The sequence below is a fragment of the Antennarius striatus genome, chromosome 6 (assembly GCF_040054535.1).
Source record: "Antennarius striatus isolate MH-2024 chromosome 6, ASM4005453v1, whole genome shotgun sequence".
Lineage (NCBI taxonomy): Eukaryota > Metazoa > Chordata > Actinopteri > Lophiiformes > Antennariidae > Antennarius > Antennarius striatus.
This window is the reverse complement of record NC_090781.1, coordinates 17,005,218-17,028,559: the sequence shown is the minus strand read 5'-3', so window position 1 is coordinate 17,028,559 and position 23,342 is coordinate 17,005,218. Positions and strand designations below refer to the sequence as shown.

The following is a 23,342-nucleotide window of genomic DNA, read 5'->3' as shown; positions in this document are numbered from 1 at the left end:
GTGAATTTGTGCTGTAGCAACAAATACAGGCACCTGGGGTATACAGGGTAATACAGGGTAAAGGCAATAAAGGCAGATTTGTCCCATAGAAAAGACAAAGAGACTGCAAATGTGATAGCTCCTTGCAACCCATAAAGGACCCTTTCCTTAAAGCTTTAGCTCAACAGAAAAGACGGAGCTTATGCAGATGAAGCATGTCGCATAAGTCATTGTAATGGCCTCTTAACAGTAGAAGAAGTGAGCAAAGCTTTCAGGCAGATATGGATGTGTAACGTTTATTAATCGAATGATTTGGGAATATAAAAGCTCATGAGTACGGCCCCTCTGTTTACTGAAAAGCCCTTGATTGATTAGGTAGACATGTTTCGTGTTGATTGTGCTTTACAATCATAAAGAAATGCATTAAAGTAGCTATCAAGTCATGGGGTGACACTTATTACAGGGTCAATAAACATGTCACCACGAAAACTGAAAATGTGCTACATTTGATGAAGAAAATAGGCACGCCATGGCACAAAGTGATTGGTGGGTAATAAAACATATTCGTACCTGATCAATATGTAAGACTGCAATCAAAATAAAGCAGCACATAGAGTAAATGTATGAACACCTCAGCTTTTTTTGTCCTCATTACCATACAATTAAATAAAATCCTTTTCACCAAGGCTGCAGCTCATTTTACATTTTACACATTAAATAAAAATTTCCTCTTTGTGATATAATGTGCTGATTCTTGTGGTGAGGGAATAAGCACCTATTCGCAGTGGAAGAGCAGATGTGTTTTTGCACATAGGACTGTAAAGGAAGATTAATTCCCTCCCACTGGTAGGAAAACTGCTGTTGGCAAAATACAGGTTGACCAGAAACATTAATTTCAATCTAATTTTATTCCTGAAGAGTGCATTTCAAGAGGAAGACAAATGGAATATAGATGAACAGCCAGATGTCTCTGACATATCTTCATGCTCATGTGGTTAAAGGAAATAATCATAAAGCGATTTGAGAGTCAGTTACTTGAGAGTCCCCTAGTAGAACATTTCAAACCTGGAGTTTACAGGGCTATTTATGCTCAGCATTTAATCTTTCTGCACATCTCTTTTTATTCCATACAAATTTAAGTAAATTTTCAGGGAACTAAATTATACAAACAAGGCCGATAAAGTGGAGAAATAGCACTGTTGAAATGTTTGAGGGCATTCTGACTACAGTTCACTTAAGAAGTGAAAGATATGTGCAGAGAGTGAAGAAGGAAACATCTCTGTCCTCATGTCTTGATGTACGTCATGGCCTCACAAACAATGGCTGATTCGTCATTACATTTGCTGCTTTGTACTTACGAGGTATAATTTTGCTTCATCCGACTGCCGTTACATGTTTTTGTCAGGACTTTTTAAACTTGCTTCACTGTGTCTGAATAAATTTTGCGGTACCAAGAACGTAGTGTAATATGAAGAAGTTGTTTACACAGAGCCACATTCATTTACATATATAGAGCTATATGGGCCTTAAGGGAAAGACCGAAAAACAGCTTCCCGACACAAAACAAATACCCTCTGAGAAAATGTTTTTGAATGTAAAAAGCAACCTTATCAGCTAATGTATAAATTTTGACAACATTTCATGAAATCCAGTAAAAAAATATTGTGGGTATTTTTGTTCTTACAATGAAATGACTTGAAATGAATCAATTAATTGAGGTTCTTGCTAAAAGACGACCATATATTAATTGTAGAAGCATCCTGTATGTAAAAAGAGAAGCTTCACTTACTGTCCACGTGACCTGAATGGTAGTTGGACTCAGGACGACTGGGTTGTGCAACCGGACAATGACCTCGCCAAGTTCCTTCTGTACATACCTATGGTCAACTCCCTGAGCTGGAGGACTTATATCTGAGAGAAAGAAGCAGAAAAAGCAAGTAAGCAATAAAGAGGTGGCAGAATATAATGTCAACCACCCACAGCTTGGTTAGGTTGGCCATGAAAAAGCTCATTCACAGCAATCATAAGTGGAATGGGAAAAGAGTGAATGAATAGACCAATTGGTTTTCAACAAGAAAAAGGTCACATGTGGTTATCACAAATTCATTTCAAAGGAGTAACTTCATCTGCATTAAAATGGCTTCATTCTGTTTTGTAATGAGGCACAAGTCTGGTTTGGAGAAGAGAAAAGAAAAGAGCAGAAACTTTCTTCAGATGTGTGACTTGTCTGCATTTACTGGGGTCTGACTGAACAAAACAATGAACAAGTGAACCCCAAATGTGCAGCCGCAAACTCACCGGAAAGGGAATGAATGGACACTATGACAGATAGCACTGCTCGTGCTTCAAGTTAAAAACAACGTAAAACTTCAGTGCATGAGATGCTAAGTTCCATTGACGAGAGCCACATTTGACGTTCTCTTTTCACTGAAAAGGAGTATTTTAAAAAATTGCAATAAGAAATTAAATTTAAAAACACATCAAAGATCAGAGGCCTCACTAATGGTAACAGACGGGAATTACATATGTTCACAAAAAAAAGCGAAAATTCGACTTGTGATCAAGGCCATCCAAAAGTAGGAATGTTTCTTTTGCATAATTGCTTGAGTGTAACCCTAATGAGCTGGACTGAAATGAAAAATGTAATGTTTCAATGTTTTGGACCAGCTATTCACTGCAGGATACTTTCAGGGGCTGCTAAAAGTGACTCTCTGGTTCGGAGCGCTACACACTGTGCCACCGTGCCGCCTATACCCTAAATAATGAAAATAAAAAACAAAATAATAAAAAAGAATATAGACTTCCATTCACACTTATGTGTAAGGTACCTTGTGTTCTGACAGGATCGGACATGGGGCTTGGATCGCTCAGACCCTGGCTATTGACGGCTCGGACCATGAACAGGTAGATGGTGTTGGGTCGGAGACCTTTGACAGTGAACTGGGTGTTCTTGATGTGATCTGCTACTGTCTGCCAGCTGTTGCTCACGGATTGACTTTAACATATAAAAAATAGAGAATGTGTTCTATAATTTAGTTTATGCAATTTTTCATGGTTCAATAATTTTTCCATGCAATTTGTAGCATAAACATACTGCTCAAGACTGGGAGAGGTTGTTATGTTACTTTTAAAACAGACCTAAATGCCTCGATGACAAATGAGGAGACTGGAGATGCTCCAATGATCCCTGACTGCCAGGACAAAGACACACTGTTCTTCGTGACATCAGTGACCTGAGGTTTAGATGGAGGGCCTGGTAGCTCATTCTCTTCTTGGTTTTTCATGACAATCACTTCACTTGATTCTGAATAGATGGAAAAAAAAAAAAAACATTTGTTTTTTGAAATGAAAACTACAACAAATACATTTTTATTTTCTGTTCATAAAGCACATCACCAAATCCTGTACCTTTGACTTCAAGGAAAGCACTCCATGATGTTTCCCCACTGGAGCTGGTGGCCACACAGGTGTAGATCCCGGAGTCAGAGAGCTGGTGCACAGTTGAATACACATAAATGAATAAATGGGAAAACCCACACAAAGCCTAATGACTCCACTAAAAACACATTTAGTGGAAGGGACATTTAATTTCACGTGCCCTGGGATCAGTGTGACCGAATGCATTGGCTCCTTCTATCGCTGAAATACTGAGAAGTGATGGGGCAATTTCATGAACCAGCCTTGCGCTGGAAAAACTGTGTGTCATTTGTGAGTGGCTCAAAGTGCTGACGCTAATTTCCTAATGAATTCCATTTTCTACTCAGCACCCTCCCATCACTTTTCCACTCCCCCCATCTTATTTCTCCACTGTCCTGCCGACCACAACAAAGCCAGGCTAATTAATTTAGGGTGGGCTGCTGGAACCCCCTGGACTGATGACAGCTGGCTTGTCTCTCCATCCCTCTTAGGAACTTTGGTAGTTTGTTGGTTTTTGTCCCCGTGCCTGCCTTCCATTTATTAAATAACATGTCCGTGGTTGGCAGCTTTGTCAAGCATAATAGATATTCCGCCGAGACCTCCAAGTGGGGAAAGGAAGAGACGAGCATTTTTAAATTGAATCATCTCTAAGTGTGCATGTGTGTGTGTACACATGTGCGTATGTATGTGTAAGTGCATACATGTTTCTTCACTACAGCTGGAGCCCATCCAGACCTGCACAGCTGAGCCCACACAGTTGGAGCTGTTGGGACACTAAGTGATACCATCAAACAATTAAAAAATCAATGCTGCCTATTCATCGATTTAAGGCATTATGGTACCTTCCTCATCCAAGCTACGCTTCAGCTATGTCCTGCTGACTTTAACAAAAGCTTGTATACTGACTGTCTGACTGTGACTGTCTGAGTGCATATGAATGTGTATGAATGTGTAAATGTCTCAAACTAAGATCAAGGTTAGTGGAGTCTTAGACAAGTGGTGACATGAAGCAATAAGGGGCCTGAATATCGCAGTCACACAAAATGCACTAATAGACATAGCTATGGAGATGTATCATTGGCATAGCAGCACAGAGTGATTCGTTGTTGTTAGTACCAGTAAGACCAATAGCATCCTTTACCTTGATGCTTTTGATTTGCAGGCTGCCCAGCTCCTGCAGGGACATACGGGAGTCTTTTCCCAGCAGACTGATCCCATCCTTGAGCCAGCTGATTGAGGGGATGGGGTCCCCTGATGCCTGACACTTTAACAGCGCCACGCTGTCCACCCCGAGTGTCTGATTGGATGGGCCTTGGCGAATGATGGGTGGTGGCCTGTCCGTGAGCACTGTATTACATAGGCAAAAATGTGAACATATCTGTTTGCATGGATTGTTCTACTCACATAAGGCTCTTTACTGTAAAATAAACCTAGCGGCATTGATCATAAAATGCACAGGGGGTGGATGTGGGCATCTTTCATAGAGTGGACTATTTTCTCTGCAGGTCTTATAATTGAACCACAGAACAATGACCATATCCTGTATTTCCAGGAAAAAGGGAAAGAAAAGCTGACTAGTGTTTTCTTGATTCCTTGATGTGGCAGAGGGACACTGAGAGGTTTCCAGTTACTGCCTGGGTAGCCTTATTTTTATACACCGCTCTAGACTCTGTGGTACAGTTTGGTGGTGAGAGTCGTGCGTATTGACTCAGCGCGGTTCAGATAAATGCTTCATAATGTGCAGTACGGGCCACGATAAAAGGTGAAATTCAAATTGCACATGTTACAGAAATGCCCTCATGATACATCTTTGAGGTATTAACAGGGAGATCAATACCTAAATCTTGACAAATATAATCAGATAATCAGATTAAGGACATTTAGTTTAATAATTTAATCTCTCTCTCTCTCTCTCTGTGTGTGTGTGTATATATATATATATATATATATATATATATATATATATATATATATATATATATATATATATATATATATATATATATATATATATATATATATATATATATATATATATATATATATAGTTTTAATTTCCGTACAGGTGGATGCTAACATTGAATAGTCCATTTAAACAAGCTTCTGATTTGTTAGAAAGCACCCCCCCCCCCAAAAAAAAAAAGAAAAGAAAAAGCCTGTGGGTTCCTTGTTTAAAATACTCGGTGCATCAGAGGTGATTTTAGTGGATTGGCACTCCAGCAACACAGGCAGTTTATATATTTAGAGTTGAATAATGTGGCATCCCCCTGGCATCACAGAACCCACATTAACTAGAAGGTATGGATTAATGATGTCAGACCTGCAGGGCCTAATTACCAAGTCTACCTCAGTAACCTTTCAACACATTATCACACTCTCGCTTCTACCTCTATTTTCTCCCTAATGGTGACATCTGACAAAAGGAAAGGAGTATAAGTAACGCCACTTCCTTTGGGTCACCAAAGACAGGAGAGAAAAAAAAAATGTTTGGGAATGTGAAACATTATCTACTACAAGCTGAATATCATACATGTACGTCTTATTTAGTCCTTCAGACTGTAGAAATGAGGTCAAACTATAATGTTTGAATCAAAAGTGATGTGCAAATAAACTAGGACAGTATTCAAAACACCTACTATTAGCCATGGCCTCACTATATTGAGGTTTCCCTATCACATAAACAAACCCTGGTGTTATTGCCTTGACCTAAAGTTTAACCAATATAAAATGAGCAATGAATCATGCTTTGCATCCATGTCTATTAATGAATGCTATAAGTAAAGTCCACGACTCCTCTACTTTCCTTGTCAGGCGGTGGCAGGAAGCCATGAAGAGTTGTGACTCAAATATAGTCAGGCAGTCAGTCGTCTTCAGATTACCACCGCTATATCCGCTGCAGCGGGTCACGGGGAGCCGGAGCCTATCTCGGCGGCATAGGGCGTGAGGCGGGGGACACTCTGGGCACGACGCCAGTGCACCGCGGAGCCACACACAAAGACATACAACCATGCACACACACACTCATTCCTACGGGTAATTTGGAAAGGCCAATCAACCTGAAGCGCATGCTTTTGGAGGTGGGAGGAAGCCGGAGAACCCGGAGAGAACCCACGCAGACACGGGGAGAGCATGCGAACTCCGCACAGAGCAGGACCCGAACCCGGGACCGCCGTGTTGTGAGGCAGCAGCGCTAACCACTGCGCCACCGTGACTCAAATACATCACAGATATTCCCAGGTCTCAGGATTTGATGTGCCTGATATATATGTTGATGGCTCTTAGGACTGACAGAGGGAGGAGGCGAGGCTCAAGTGAGGCCTTGGCTCTCTAGATCAGGAATTTCTCATTACAGATCTCCTTGAACTCCTCAGACTGCTGTGTCGGTGCTTCAGGCAGTAAATCACTGGAAGACCGTGGCAGGTGTGTCCATGACCTTACCCTGGTCTTCCCATACGATATTCTCCTCCTTTTTCTTTTCCCTTAAAATTGGCTGACACCCATTTGCAAACTTTCTTTTTTATTTTTTTGCATATTTAAGTGTAAGATGTAACTTTTAATGAAGGTGGAATAATTTATGAAACACAATATTTAGCCATAAAATGAAATCATACACTGCTCAAAGCAATTTGCATATGCAAAATATCCTTTTTTGCCTCAGACAAACTATTTAAAAAGTGTCCTGCTGTACTTGTAATCTGTCCCCTAAACTATTCCAATAAACATATGGATGGCCACCTATCCTACATCAAACAGCTGAGCAGAATAGGAGCTTTCGGACCTGGTAGAACAACAGAAACCATTCCACGCAAAATGATCATGACACTCATGCACACAATCATATCTTCATTTTCTCTATGTGCCTCTTTCTTACTGTCCCTCCCCCACATACCCATGCCTGAATCTCTACACATCACTCAAACTACTTAGTGAAATAGAGGGAAGTCAAGGGCAATGCCTAATTTCATTCAAAATGAGAAAAGTCAAACATCTTAATTAAAATGTGTCAGGAGAAAAAAATTAGAGAGAACATATATTACAAAAACATCAAGAGAAGGCCATCGGCACAATGGCATTTTTCAAACACAAGTAGAATTTATCACTAGAAGAAAAAAAGAAATTTAATTTGTGACCGTGAGTATGATTTGAAACTAGGATAAAGTCTCAAATAATCTCACTGAGGCAAAACAGTCTATGGTAAAACTATTACAAATAAAGTCAGATGTGGTTTGTGTTGGTATAAATCATTGTTTATCAATGGCTAAGTGCTTAAGTACATGTGGGACAGAATCAAACATGCATCTGTGCTCATATGCACCAACCATTTGCACCGAGCTTGTGTGCTGAAGTGTGTTTCATGGAGGAAATTAGGTGATACTATTCCCTCACCATCTGTGACCTCCAGTTGAGCCTTGGCGAGGATGCTGCCTGCAACGGTCAGGGCCTGGCAGATATAGTAACCGGCATCTGCCCGCTGCACTGATGAGATGGTGAGGTCTCCGCTGGGTGACACAGAGAAGCGATTGTTGGGCTGCTGGGGTTGGTTCGGAAAGAGCAAATTCTGTAGCAACAGGAGCAAAAAGATGATTAGTGGGGAAGTGGAACTGCTGTGACTTAATTCCAGAATAATTACAAATAAAAGGATCAAATGTTCAAATGTAAACCTTCATTTATTATTTGATCACAAAATAACCTCACACACTGCCCACATCTACAGTCTGAAGACTTTGCTTCATGCATATTCTTGCGCCAACCCAGAGGCACCACCGTATTATGATGAAGGAAACCTTTGCTCACGTTGGTTCTATGATTACTTTCCTATTTGCTTCAGTTTTACAGCAGTTTGGAACTGCAGTAAAACCCACAAAGACCACCCATTTTAGCAGAACATATGACTTAGGAGGAGAGGGATAATCAATGTCTTCCAGAGTAAATACAGGATTACAGGACTGCTGACATTGATAAAGCATCATTTCTAGTATTCAGCCACCCTTTCCCAGACGTTTCCTTTCTTCTATCCTTTTGTCTCATGATTACCAAAGGTAAAACACAAACCAATTAATTGCATTTAATTACACCTAATCACTTAAATGTGACAAATTGTGTTGCTTTTAAATAATGCACTGCACATCCAGCGTATGAGAGATGTACACTCCACACTCCAAAAACAGGCCTTTTTCTCATTTAATTACTGTACAGAATGAGGTTTGATTTGTTCACCTGACATATACCTCCAAATTTGCTGTATGTTGGCATGGCTGAGGTGGAGAGTAATAATAAACACATGGATAAGATGAGGAGAATGCGCAACTGCTTGTGCAAAGATTTTTGTAATACATTCCATTCATAAGGCTCATGTTTAATGACATGTCAGATGCATTCCGGATGTAAATCTACTCATAGCTCACAAATTATTCAATGAGCCTGAGTCATCGGCTTCAGGTCAGACAGTGGGGAGAGATAAGTATAAGAGGCATGAGTACAAATGTTTGTGCAAACTTGTAAGCCTGTGTCTCACTTCTGTTCTCTGATAGAAAGAACGTTACAGTGACTGTTGGCCTGCAGGCGTAGTGTGATGTATCTATGTTTTTCTGCATGTTTGAACCTCAGCCAGTTTTGAATCATATCTCTGGCTCATCTACAAGCCCCAACAGGCTTCTAATTGGTACTGTTGTTGAGTGCTGTGAGGACACCCAGGTATTTGAATGGGTTATCTACTCCAATGAGGGATAGGATTGTTCTTATCTGTGCAGGGTCACGGGAAACCGATAAGCACTTTACCAGACACACGGCTGTTTGGTAGCTCCTGAGAACAAAGGTGTATCTGTTCCAGTAGTAAAGATACTGACGACAGATTGTGGAGTTTAAAGTGCTGGATCTATTTGAGTATGTACATGTACAAGACAGGGGCCTCATAAGTAGTCGGAAACTATGACTACAGGAAATCCAATTAATGTAGATAATGAAATCTAGGAACGAAACAAAGGACAAGAAATAACGTGACATAGACTTTTTGTACCTGCTGCTTTAAGTGAGATTGTTTGTTCCTACCTGACTTCCCTCCTTCTGCCAGAAGACAGCAGGCTGAGGGTTTCCTTTGGTTTCACACGGGAAAGTGGCGAGGCGGCCTTGAGCCACAATTTGGTCCCTTGGACGGATGATAAACTGAGGCGCAGCTGAAGTCAGAGCGGAATAGACAGCAGTGTTAGTAGAGCAGTGGTGCATCGTGAGGACAGGCATCAGGGCTGAATTATCAGAGTTTGGGGAATTCAAGCAAAGACAAGCAGTAAACACCATGTTAATATCAAAACAGGACTGCTTTAGAGCTTCCATGCAGCTTTATATCTGTCTTTCACTGTCAAGTGGCTCCAAGCAGGGGAAAAAACACCATTGACTATCATTTCCATGGTAACCACTTAGGCCATTCATTCAGGTGAGACTGAGGCTGAATGAATGACAGTCACGTCAGCATTCACATGGGGACGCGCCTTGATCACAATGGCATTTAGATTTGAGACAACACAAAGGCACACCCATGCCCTGGAAACATCCAAAAATATGAGTATAGACATATAATGGCAAATCACGTCTGATTCTTTAGTCCATATCATAATGGATGTCAGATAAAAGCAGCAAGTTGAAGTGGTTAAGAATCAACTGTGCTTCATAAAGGAGGGAGACGGAAACAATTATTTACCACACTTCTAATTGAAACTACTTCATCACAGAGAAAAGAGGCTTGGAAAGCTATGAGACTGTGGGATCGAACTGTGAAGCTTTTTCAGTCAATATTTGTGACTCAATCTTTTATCTAGAGCGGTTGTCACACTCTTGCAGTCGGAACACAGTGAGACAATTGTGACTGACAACTTAACAGACGCAGTTCAGTAATTCAGAGAGATGAGTTTAAAGATTAGACAGGAGTTCTTCTGGCGTGAAGCATGTCCTCTTGCCACTCCCTGACCTGATGGAAGACGTAGGGAGGAACCCATGATTCAATTAGCAAGCAAAGATGAATGAACTGAGTGCAGAGTTGCGATCAAAAAGGGAATACAGTAAGCTTTCTTGCCCATGATGAACTTTTTCATTCAAAATAATTACAATTGCAATTCCCCTTATACTGCGGCAAACATGGCATTCTATTTCCTAATAGTCTATCGTTATGAACAATAACATGAACTCAGTCAAATTAACAGACAGACCCATTAGGGGCAAATAAAGAATAGGATCACAATTTACCTAAGCAAAAATTAATCGGATGATTTGCAAAAAAAAAAAAAAAAAAGTACTGTAATGTTCAAATAACTGTTTGCTTTTTACTGACTGTCAGTTTAGGATCTTGGTCCAGCATCGACAAGCATGTTTGCCAGAGATAAGACATCAACAGCATGAGAGGAGGAAACATGAGTACTGGAAAGATAAAATCCTCATCTAACCTCAAGTAAGTGATGACAAAAGATACTAGAGGCCTCTAGAAAAACAGAATAAAAAATAAAATAAATCCTGCAGATCTTTCTCCAGAAGAAACAACAATAACAACAACAACAAAACTGGATTGTTGCAAAGCAACATCTTACACTATTTTTGTTCTTCTAATTTCTTTGTAAAGTCCTTTCACTGAAAATCTAGCTGGTTTCAGTGAGGCCAAATTATTCCGATTTGGCTGATTTTTGCATGTAATCCCTTTTTTGGGGGTGTATTTGTCAAAGATACACACAGTTGGGAATGGTACAGATGGCTACAGATTTACTGCCTTCCCATTTGGCCTTCTGCAGCTCAGATATCTTGCGGCACTGACAAAGCTGGGCCCGATACAGAGCTACTAAATCATGATCTGGCAAGGAAGGACTCAGTTCCCGCCCTTCTCTTCCTCTGCTCTGCTCCATCCTACATACTGCATTACTAACTGCTCACTAAAAATATGGCTTCACACCTTCCAGACTGAAAATTTTTGTATACTTGCCAGATTTAATTTATGAAATAGATTGTGATTTAGAACATGGAACAGTTATATAAGAACTGCAAAAGAGAGTGAATTTCTTTCTTTTTGGGTGAGATATTTGCTTTACTGTTAAGCAACTGGATGTCAAAAGAAAAAGAAAATCTTTTCAAGTAGATTTCATTAAATATCATAAGAAAGTTCTTATTTGAGTAATCTATTTATCAGCTAAAATATTATTTCAGGCTTGTTTAGCTGTTATGAGTGGCCTCTCCAACTCTGTGGAACCTCTTTAAAAAAGAAAAGAAAAGCAAAGTCACTTGTGGGACATGTGAGGGGGTGGACCTGATGAAGAAGAAAACAGGCGGGTGGAGGCGGCAAAGAGGAAAAATAGATCAAAAACTCATACAAATCAAGAGGAAGTAGCTATGTGTGACAGCTTCACAGCTTGGCTCAGAGATGGCCTTGCTTTGATTAAGAGCCCTTTAATGACATGTGAGAGGATCCTTCCTGTCCCCGCCTAAGGAAACACATGATCAGGTGGCCATATTTAATTCATGACGACTCACATCTGCCTGGCTTGGAAAAAGGCTCAGAGTAAAACAGCAGTCAGGGTGAAAGGAACAAATGGACAGAGAGGCAGACCTCCATTCAGTAGACCCAGGCACAAACGAAGAAGTCTCCTTTAAAATCTCACATTCAATCATATTTTATTCAAAGTCGACAGCAATTACTGCCTCTTCTCACAGGCAGGGTGAATGCGTAATTTCCTCCATATTCTTGAAAGCTGACAGTTTGACAGTCATAGAACAGTCATGCCTGTTTTGGCAACTGACGTCCTGCCATTGATGCAGCGTCTGGATTTTTCTGCCTTTCCCAACACACATTTCTGCTATTATTTGCCTTTCTTTTCTTTGTCCTGAGTTATGTTTTATCTTCCTGTCTTCCTCCTATTTCTAGTCTCAAAAAGCACACCTCTCTCTCCAAATGCCTGATGTGCAAATCGCTTCCATTAACAATTTACCATCAACAGTACATTATATTTAGTTGGGTGCTAACATTTTCCTGATCTACAGGAAAATAAAATGAGCCTCCCTGCACTGTGGAATGGAGCACTGAATGCAATAGACTCATCCAAAATAAACAGATTTCAGCTTTGCCTTCCAAAAATCCCAGATGGCCTCAAGACATACAAGTTAAACACATCCTGGAACAGATGAGATGACAATGGCTGTGACTGCCAGCCCCCTCAGTCATTGTTAAGGATGGGGTCTACAATCTGGACAGGCTTCAGCATCAAGCTACAGCTTTAACGGAAGCTATGAGTTACTGCAATCGATAAACCTGTGCAGACTCACGCTGAATTTGATCAATCTGATTCTGGATAAGATCGAAGATAAGCAATGAAAATACAAACATATCAAATACACTCTTGGTAAAGACAAGTAATTGGTGTGTTTTAAGTGTAATTTAATATTTAATCTTTGTTACTTTTGTTTAGGAAATTTTAAAAATGAAAATTTACAAAGTTACACTCTGTTCCAGAGGCCTTGTGTAGAAGACTGTTAGTGTTTCAGAGATTCAGGTAGAGCTGTTAAATATACAGAACTATCAACAATAAAGCTGAGGGTATGAAACATGATGTAGCAACTGTGTTAGTAAAATACAGCAATGTCAAAGCAACGGTATTTGGTTTTCAGGCAGTTGAGTGCAGCAATATGTATGAAGTGGGCATGCAGGATGAAATCAAATCAGAAGGATGGGTACTTACCGACAGGGCGAGCTGGAGACACAACAATGGAGGAGTGGATACACAAAAGGAACAAATTAAGACATACACACCCACAAACATAAAACAAGAGAAGAGGAACAGAACAAACATAATAAAATAAGACACAAATAAACCAAAGTCAGAATGAATGACATGTTGCGTTGGGGCAAACACTTTACTTCACAGATGATCCAGTAATATTTGTTGGCAAGATTGAATGCTGGTTAATTTCTATGAAATAAAAGAGGTAGTCTTGTGTGAGTGCCCACTAGTGGTTTAATTGTTCCATGCAGATACCTGCAGGAACAGCCCCGTGTTAGAAACAAACATATTACTGGACCCTGTCTGCTTTAATGAAAGCTTCAATTCTAGGTGCTGATGGACAGAGCAGAAAAAATGATAGCATGGGGAAGGGAGAGAGCAATTCAAAGACTAAAGAAGACACCATGTGAATTTCAGACTGCAGTTGCTGACCATCCCTCCAGAACCAGAAGATATGGCTCAGGTAGGGGTTCTCATACGTTTCTTGTTTTACCATGGACATTCTAACCGTCAATACAAAAACAAAAGATAACACTACAGGGAAATACACCTTCTAAAAACCAGTAAAAAAAGAATAAAAAAACAAACAAAAACAAATCACACACCGTCTATTTTACCTTCCTCGAGCCTTCTGTGTCACCCTTCAATGCTCCACAGAGACCCTAAACACTTGGGTTTAATGGGAAGAAGAGTCGTGAAAAGAGGGGAAATTATGGCAAGAATGTTTTTATTAACCTTGTAAACCCCAGGTGTGGGACTGGCGGTGTGCACCAATAATCTGTGAAATGGCTTTGCTGACTGGATGGTTACAGCGTTAAGGGTTGCATGGCTTAGCGGACCACCGTGAGTGGGGGAAGGGTGCATTGTGTCAACACCATGTTAGGAAATGTAAATAATTAAAGAGTTTCATAGACCGTGTATCTCTTTTGTCTCTCACAGACAATATTCTGGGTTTTCATTTGTCTAGATATTTACTGCTAATCCAGATCTCGTATTGCTCTACAAGGAGGACAACCTCAGTGCTCCATGACTTCTCTAGCTGTTGCTAACAAAGAAATGGGTGTTTCCTACCTCTGACTGTGAGTGTAGCCGAGGCCTCCAGCTTGCCCACTCGGTTTTCTGCCACACAGGTGAACATGCCCTCATCACTAACAGAAGCTTTCTTCACTCGAAGCACATAGTCGTCCTTGTCATACTTGATCTCGTACCTGTCAAAAGAGACATAACATCATGAATATTACTGTCAGAACTGAATGAAAATGTAATAAATTGGGATTCAGTATTAACCTCGTGACGAATAGCATATGCATCAGTATTTCACCCTTGCCTGTTGGACGGTCTGGAAGTGTATTTCCTCTTGGCGAGGTACAAAGATACACAACTGTTCACTCTGACAAATGGAGATTGCATTGGGCAGGATCAATTATTCAACAATGACACCGTACACAGAGAGGGGTGCATTCAGTTGGAACTCACAAGACTTGTACAATATTCATGAGATGATTCTCTCCCTCTGTGTGTGTGTGTGTGTGTATAACTGTGCATCAACTGTATGTGCCTGAATGTACAGTCTCCATAAGTCTATACAGAGCCACGTTTTTGTTATTGTAAAGGATCTAACAGAATCAATAAAGAACCCATACAGAAACATTTCAACTGCAGTAGTCAAATGTTTGTATTTTTGTGCATTTGCAGGTGGCTGTATGTACACTGTAGAATTGTCTGGTTGTTGAGAGGTGCTGATTTGTCTGGCTCATTTTGAGGGGGAGATGGATGTGTGTGTCTGCCTGACAACCATCCACCGTTCTTACTCTGTCACTCAAAGGCATTGAGAACAAATTAAGAGGCTCCCTATTATAGCTTGATGCTGTCTTCATCCTTTCATGTATGGTGAGAGAACATTCTAAATTATTACTTTATAAGAAAATGAAACAATACAGCAGTCTTTGTGTTGCTCTCAAATCTGCACACTGGAGTCTTTTTTTAGACATCTACCATGGTGCCCTAAAAGTCTGATTTGTTTCAAATCCATAAAGGGACTTTAAGGAGAAATTATGATATGATATCCTTCTATTATAGCTTCTAACTCTGTTCCATAATAATCAAAAGTTTAAGTCCAACAACTATTAAAAACACATGAAAGAACCAAAAAACATTAATGTCAGCCTTCCACTGGACTAACCCACCTGAGCTAGAAGATTCAAAAGTTGCTTTAAAACAAATTTAATTGGTCCTGGTCACTGTAATGAAGAAATACTCCATCTCCTGCAGCATTATGACTGTTTTATGTGCTTGTAATAGTTTTTGGATGAAAATAGAGCTCTGTGGCATGAAGGAATAAGCCATGTCAGGATTTCCTATACAGATGATACTTGTTAGAGGGTGAATTCAGTTTGGCTTGTGGTATCTTAAGGGGGATTATTAAATGGAAATACATAATAGTCCATAATACGAAGATGGATAGACACATAGACATTGCAACGAACTAGGGTTCACAGCAATATATTCCTGTGTGACTTTATAGTAACAGTATACTATGGTCTATTCCTTTAGAGTGGAAAAAGACCCCTCTGCTCAGACATCAGGTGTACTGATGGCAGCTTGCCACTGGCAGCTGCACAACTAATCTGCCCTGTCTATCATGTCTTTTTTTTTTCATCCCCTATTATGACATTTCCTGAGCAAGCATTCAAAGGCAGCTTTATTGAAGCACATTCCTCAACTTTGTCTGCCAGTTCCTCATCTCCACACAGGTACTTAAGAAACCATAATGATTATTTGACTGAGTCATGACTGAATGCTTTGTTGTGCTGAGAAGGGATGTTCAGTTCTGGTAATGGTTGGAGACATGAACAAAGCATTTAAAGTGAGTAAGTGGCATGCAAAGGAATGAGACAGCTTTTGGACATGACATTCTCAGATGAAAAGCAAGCTAATAAAATGAGAATCATTTAATTCTCTGCCCTCTAGCTATAATGGGTAGTGCATCATGACCTCCTGACTTGCAAGATAGATAGATAGATGTATTCTGTGACTGTATTCGTATTGCAGGCGGCACAGTGGTGCAGTGGTTAGCGCTGTCGCCTCACAACACGGCGGACTCGGGTTCAAGTCCCGCTCTGTGCGGAGTTCACATGCCCTCCCCGTGTCTGCATGGGTTCTCTCCGGGTTCTCCGGCTTCCTCTCTAAAAGCATGGGCTTCAAGTTGATTGGCCGTTCCAAATTGCCCGTAGGAACGAGTGTGTGTGTGCATGGTTATATGTCTGTATGTGGCTCCGCGTGGCTCCGCGTGGCTCCGCGTCATGCCCGGAGTGTCCCCCGCCTCAAGCCCTATGCCGCCAAGATAGGCTCCGGCTCCCCGTGACCTGCTGCGGCGGATATAGCGGTGGTAATATGAAGATGACTGACTGTATTTGTGTTGCATTTTTGAGAATGCACCTAGCCTAATTGGTTTGGTGATGTACTTGGCCTTTTTTCTTTTGAATTTCATTTATAAAGCACACTTAACCAATAAAAATGTGGATTTCAAATCTTCTCTTCTTGGTGCATTCTATTGATTAGTCATGCACTACAATTTTGTAATGTCCTAGAATTCAAATTCTTTATTTGGGGGCCTTTAGCAGGTATGAGATTAAAATGTGATTAATTGGATTAATTAATTACAAATCAGGTAATTAATTACATTATTTTTTTAAATCACCTGACAGCACTAATATACAGTATACATATATATATATATATATATATATATATATATTACACACACACACACACACACACACACACACACACATACACACACACACACACACACACACACACACACACACACACACACACACACACACATACACACATATATATATATATATATATATATATATATATATATATATATATATATATATATATATATATATATATATATATATATATAATATTCTTTGCGAACCATCATCCATATTACAGTTGTGATATTCAAGCTTGGAGAGTAATGGGAAAGTAATGGACTGACAAGAGTGGCATTACTCTCCAAAAAGCCATTTCTCCTCCATGGACAAAATAGACAACAGCACATGAGAGTCCCATATTGCTAGGCATCATTTTCTTCCAGCTATGCAATGCAAAAAGAAAACATAGTAAGTGACAATTATCAAATAGCGAATAGAAAACTCACTCAAAAGTTATTTCAACAGAATTTTACTTGAATTTGGTTTTACAAATTTCCAATCAAATGAGAGCAATATGGAATTAAAATACAGGTTCACTGAGCTTTACTGCTTCAGTCTGTGTTCTTAGAGCTACTGGTGAACAGTTCAGACCACACAGCCCGGCATGCGTTGTAACCCACAGAGCAACCCATTGAACAATATGGTTATTGTAGTTCACTGGTTTTCTTTCAGTCTCTCAAAACAGAACCTCGGGGTGGTTCATGTACTATTAGTGGGAAACACGAGCCCAATCAATCTGTAATCAACTACCTATATGGAATCAGCTTCGATGACAAGATGAGTGGAAATACGAAGGGACAAGAGGCAGTTTTGGACACACACACAAGCACATTCAGGAATGGAACAGTAGCTCTTTATTGAGACTGGATTGTGGCAGAGCTCTGGTCTCTATTAGAGCAGGAATGTAATTGCACATGTAAAAGGAATACAAGAGCCAAGCTCACCCTGGTCTCCCAAGTTTTCAGATCTATACACACACAGACACACACTCAGTCATCCAACACATATCCACAACTGTGCAGAGTGAGGAAGATGAAGAGTGATGGGAATTTAAGCAAATGTCAAGAAGTGTAACACTTCTTTAGGGTTGTCAAATTTATGTTTGTTTCACATACGCTGTGCAAAGATGCTAACTATATTAGACAAGCTTTCAAAATGTTACATCTGAAAAATCCCAAAGATAATCTTTGAGGATTTTGTCTTGAAAATCTCTGTCAGAAACACACATTCACATCTTCCACTCAGGCTTACACCAATTGGCTCACATTAAGGGAGTCTTATCGTTTGGGTGGATGACTGACTGTTTGTACAGTTATCTGCACAATGACTCAACCGGAGAAGATTTTATCTGTCTCGACTCCTGGTCTACACATGAATGGGACCGGCAATAGACAGAAGGGATTTATACTTTCTAACTTCTCATCTAACTTCTGTAAGGCCCTTGACCAGAGCCCTCTGACTGAATCATCACCGCAAGCTCTTCCTAATTATCCTTGATTATATAAAATGTTCTGAATTATACAGTTACTGTATTAACTCTATTGTGGTGTATCAACAAGTGTCAAAAATCATTGAGGATAAAACCTTCTAATCACGCTGCTGCCACTCCTCTGACCCACTCCTTCATAATCACCGCATGTATCTACTTATACTGTATATCAGGCCAAGTAATGGAGACAGGAACCATAGCCTGCCGTAGTTTCATTCTGCTGAACTGCTGAGGTGAGGAATCGCTGAAACTGGATGGTCAGCACAAATCAGCTACTGCTGCCACACTAGCTTTAACAAGTTTCTCAAATAGAATGACCCACACACCTCCATCATATACCCCCCCCCCCACACACACACAGACCATGAAGATATTGAGTCAGAAAGAAAGGATGTTGTGCAGGATGTTGAGGTCTGGTGCTGTGGAGGTCAACGGGGACCTAAATACAGACAGACTAGGACCAAAGGGTCTCTGATAAAGCACTACAGAGGCCACAAGGGTTCAGAGCAAATGAAGAGAGAGAGGGAATCCAAAGGAAGGAAACACGAGTGCCACACACTGAGCTGCTCGTCAGCAGGAGATAGCACACACTATCCCAGTCTTTTTCCTGGAGTTCATTTTGGAGACACTAAATGAAAGCATGAGGATCTATTGTGTCCTTTCACCAAGATTGTGCAGAGATGCTGGACAGATGGATATTAATCTGATACTCATATTACTCCAAATGAAGTAAATCTTCAAAATACCAAATTGGCATGTTTAAAGCCAATTGTGGGAGATGAGAACTGAGCCTCCATCTGAAAGCAGACTGTAGATACACCATTCTCTGTACAGTGCATACCGTATATACCTTAGATAAACTTGCCACAAGTATTTTCAGATTTACAGTCCACAGACCAGCTGCTTGATGACACAAGTCAAAGGCTTTCCTAAGGGAAGACACCACTCCCCCATCTGAATCTAATATCATGTATACTGGCAGAAAGACACAGATTTTTTTTCTCTAAGGATTTGAGTGACTTTAATTTCACATGTGCTGGTCAGTGACTTTAATCCTCATACATTAGTTTTCTCCTCCCCAACTAACAAGAACAACCTCAACTAACTGTTTCAGCACACACTCATAGGTTTATATTTTAAATTCCATCCTGACATACCTTGTGTTTTTAAAGTTTCATAAGCTCAAGACACAATTCAGAAGGTCTGTGGAACAAAGGAGGTAAAATCTGTCTTTTTTTTTTCTTTTTCTGACTGCATAGCAACAAGAAGTACTACTGTATTTTGAAGGCCACAATATGAAGAGAAAAAAAAAACAATCACAGGAGTAGAAAAAGGTGCAAGCTCAATAAATGGAATGATATAATTTCAGCTACAGGTAATTATTCTCAGCCATTCTGTCCTCCTATGATTTTTTTTTCTTTGTGCGGGAAATGAAATGTTTTTAACACTATCACCTCACATGCTTCAGTTCTCTCCTTATTGTTTGGATGCAAAAGGCATAAAGAACAAACAATACCAACATTAAAAGAAAAAAAAACTATATCTAGGGATTGAGAATCTTCTGCGTCTGGAAAAACTCATCCACCACTGATGTGGATGGTCCATATGCTTGATAATTAGACAAAATGCTGTATAAGTAACACAAAGGCCATCTCCCTATCAAAGCAGGATAACAGTGACATGAATATTTAAAAGTCATTCAAATGTGTCAAAAATATAAAATTAATCAAAACATTCATTGGAAATGTGAAATATAAACAGTTCTTTTGCAAATCCATGCATCGTTTACTTACTAAGTAGGCTGAAAAATATGAGTGACTCTGAAAATGTTCTTTTTGCACAAAAAGCCATATTTAAATTCTTATCACCCTAAATGCATATGTAGTAATAATACACCTGTTGTTTCTTGACATTCTTAAATTTGTCATCTAATCACAATGTAAACTGAAATATATTGGATTGACCTATTTTATCACACTTGCAGTAGCAAAGCCTCTTACCAAGTCTACTGCGGGAGATTAAGTTGCTGTTGCTGGTTTTAATTTAGTTTCTAAAAAATATCAATGAAACACCCACACAGGGGTTAAAGAGCAGTGCCGTTCTGCTAGAACTGAAACCATTCTCCATTCTATCCCACAAAGAAACTAGTATTCCATCCTTACTTTTACATTGTTGTGCCTGAGTGTGTGTGTGTGTGTGTGTGTGTGTGTGTGTGTGTGTGTGTGTGTGTGTGTGTGTGCGTGCGTGCGTGCGTGCGTGCGTGTATTTGTTTGCATCTGCCAGGGAGGTTGTTGTGGCCACTGAGCATATTAAAGACCTGTTTATTTAGCTGAAGCTTCTCTTCTCTTCCACTCTGTCTAAGTGTTGCACACAAACAGCCACTGAAAGACACAGGCATGCATCAGATCTGAACTGTCCCTTAAAGACCAAATCAAACAGCATGATAATAAAGAAGGAAGTCTCTCCATTTCTACAGAATTTTATAATAATAAGGACTTTTCAAATAAAGAGCAAACAAAAGAACTACAGACGTATTTCATTCCTGTGGCGAAGACCATTACTGATGCTGATACAACAGCATAATGACGGATGGGCCGAACTATCACACCTTCTTCCTCTTTCTATGAGCATTTCCCCCTTATCAAAATAGAAACTATGTTTTTGTAGGTTTCAGAGAAATTCTCCCATCAGTCAGACTAAAACCATTTTTTGATGTTTATTTAGCAGAGAAAGCAGAGACAGTTCACTACTTCACAAAATCAGAAGTCTTTTTTTGGCACACAAAGCACGGAGCAGAAAATGTCAGAATTACAATATCGCTGTCTTCATGCATTTTTTTCTGCTTCAAAGATAAACCGGAGAATTAAATTTAGCGAGGAAAACAAAAAAGCTCACAGTGTCATTAGAAATACTGCAGTATTTTTCGCTTTTAATTTTGGCTCTCATTTTCATGGCTCCGGGTTTTTTATTTTTTATTTTATCAAAGTCCAAATAACGCCAGACTTCAAAAGGATGACACAGTTTGAAAGATGCCAGCACACGACATTCATACTACACTTTTATAAATCTGTTAATTAGTCAACAAAATTAACTGTTTTCCAGAGCCAGCTCCCCATCAAAGTCATAAAATACTTTTATGTGTTTGCCTTGGCACAGGGCTCGCGTCCCCCCTGCCCAGTGAACCAAACCCTTATCAGAAGCAAACAATCCACCCACACACAGCTCTGTAGTCAGTCAGTAGTGATGTCAGGTCCTCTGTGTGTACGTACGAGGTGATGGAAAGAGTGTGTGAATGACTTTCTGGCTGGGGACGCAACGCTGTTCTCTTTGAAGTCCACTCATGAGCGTGACACTGCTGCTGATTGTGAGTACGATGAGTCACAAGAGGAAAACGCCTGAACACAGGGGCCAGCTAGAACCGTATCACTACATCAGATTGTTGTTTTTAATAGAAAACGAGACAAACTATACAGATAAAATATTTCTATGTAAATGACAACCTTTCACAGTTTTATCTAGCTGTGGTTTTAGCAACTGTCACTGAATGCATACATCAGCGAGGCTGCACAGACCTTGCCGAAAGGGGTTAAAGGGAGGGAATTATTTTTTCGAGATATTTGTGACAAGATTTCACCAGAGCAGCCACACCTGTACACTGACACTTCACGCCTACTCTTCCTATTTCCTGCTTTTCTATATGCATGTCTGATTTCCAACCTGACAGACTTTTTCTGCCCCTTTAAACATCTATTCTCCAGCCTTCCTGCCCTTCTACCTGTCACTCATTTTTAATTGACTGGCTCAATATCTGTTTGTCTGCATGTAGACCCCTTCCTTGACACAAGAGGCTGTCTAAACCCTGTTATGGCTATGGAAGCTGTCTTCCAGGGCATCCAAGAGTGGGGTAATTTTATTGTAAATTAGTGGCAGACAACTGAGTGAAGTAATGCGTCCTTACAGTTAGAATAACTTAGGAAAAGACACTCAGACTGACATTAGTGGATGGGCACTCACGTTTGTGGACACACACAGACACACACACAGACACAGACACACACACACACACACAAACACACACACACACACACACACACACACACACACACACACACACACACACACACACACACACACACAAACACACACACACACACACACACACACACACACACAGATGCACCCACGTTCACACATCTCCGCACACATGCTCAGCACAGGTTGCTCACATACACTTACAGAAAATGGATAGTCACCCTCTGAGCCATCATTTTCTCATCATGTCAGCATTAGAATAAAGGCTTTTTTAGAAAATTCAGACATATCTACTTACTTCCCACGTGGTACATCAACGTCATCTTTCCTCCAGCGTACATTCGGCTGAGGGTCTCCTTGTACCTGACAGCGAAACTCCACTGTCTCCTCCTCCAGAATCACCTGGTTGATGGGTCTCCGAAGAAAGGTTGGTCGTTCTGCAGGATGGGGACAAGATTGAAATAGAACCTTATGAAGCAATGTAATGGGACTATTCTAGTGTGTGAATAGACAGTGCTTGTTCAGTGGCCTCTTTTGTGTGTTATGGGCTTGTTCACATATACATTTGCATGTGATTAACAACAAGATAACTAATACTAGGGTGGAAAAATAATTTCCCCTACGAGGGATCGGTAAAGTTGACTTCTTCTTTTGTTCTTCAGCCTTCTGTTAGGTTGGAATGTTAAAGCAGAACTGGTCAAATAAAGCTTACCAAACACGGTGACTTGTGCCGTCTCGCTGTCCCTCTCACCAACCATGTTCGTACCCACACAAATGTACATGCCAGCATCGCTCTTCTTTGTGTTGGATATCATCAGCTTCCCCCCTCGAATCTGAAGAAAAATAGTTCCATAAAACACACCTCACATATTTGGATTTGATTACATTGGGTTCCAATTTTATTCCTCATTCATTTGTTAATTCAAGTCATCCCTTGTCAAAACA

At 40.2% G+C, this 23,342-nt stretch overlaps 1 protein-coding gene across 1 annotated transcript in view; it reads right to left on the bottom strand.

The window, feature by feature from the left end:
* Positions 1-23,342, bottom strand: part of robo2 (roundabout, axon guidance receptor, homolog 2 (Drosophila)) — a 163,344-nt gene that overhangs the window by 34,773 nt on the left and 105,229 nt on the right. Inside the window, 11 exon segments of the mRNA XM_068317254.1 lie at positions 1,769-1,890; positions 2,808-2,974; positions 3,118-3,283; positions 3,388-3,469; positions 4,538-4,743; positions 7,783-7,954; positions 9,445-9,569; positions 13,104-13,115; positions 14,217-14,353; positions 22,696-22,834; positions 23,110-23,230. Of these exon segments, the coding sequence (XP_068173355.1) occupies positions 1,769-1,890; positions 2,808-2,974; positions 3,118-3,283; positions 3,388-3,469; positions 4,538-4,743; positions 7,783-7,954; positions 9,445-9,569; positions 13,104-13,115; positions 14,217-14,353; positions 22,696-22,834; positions 23,110-23,230 (1,449 nt within the window).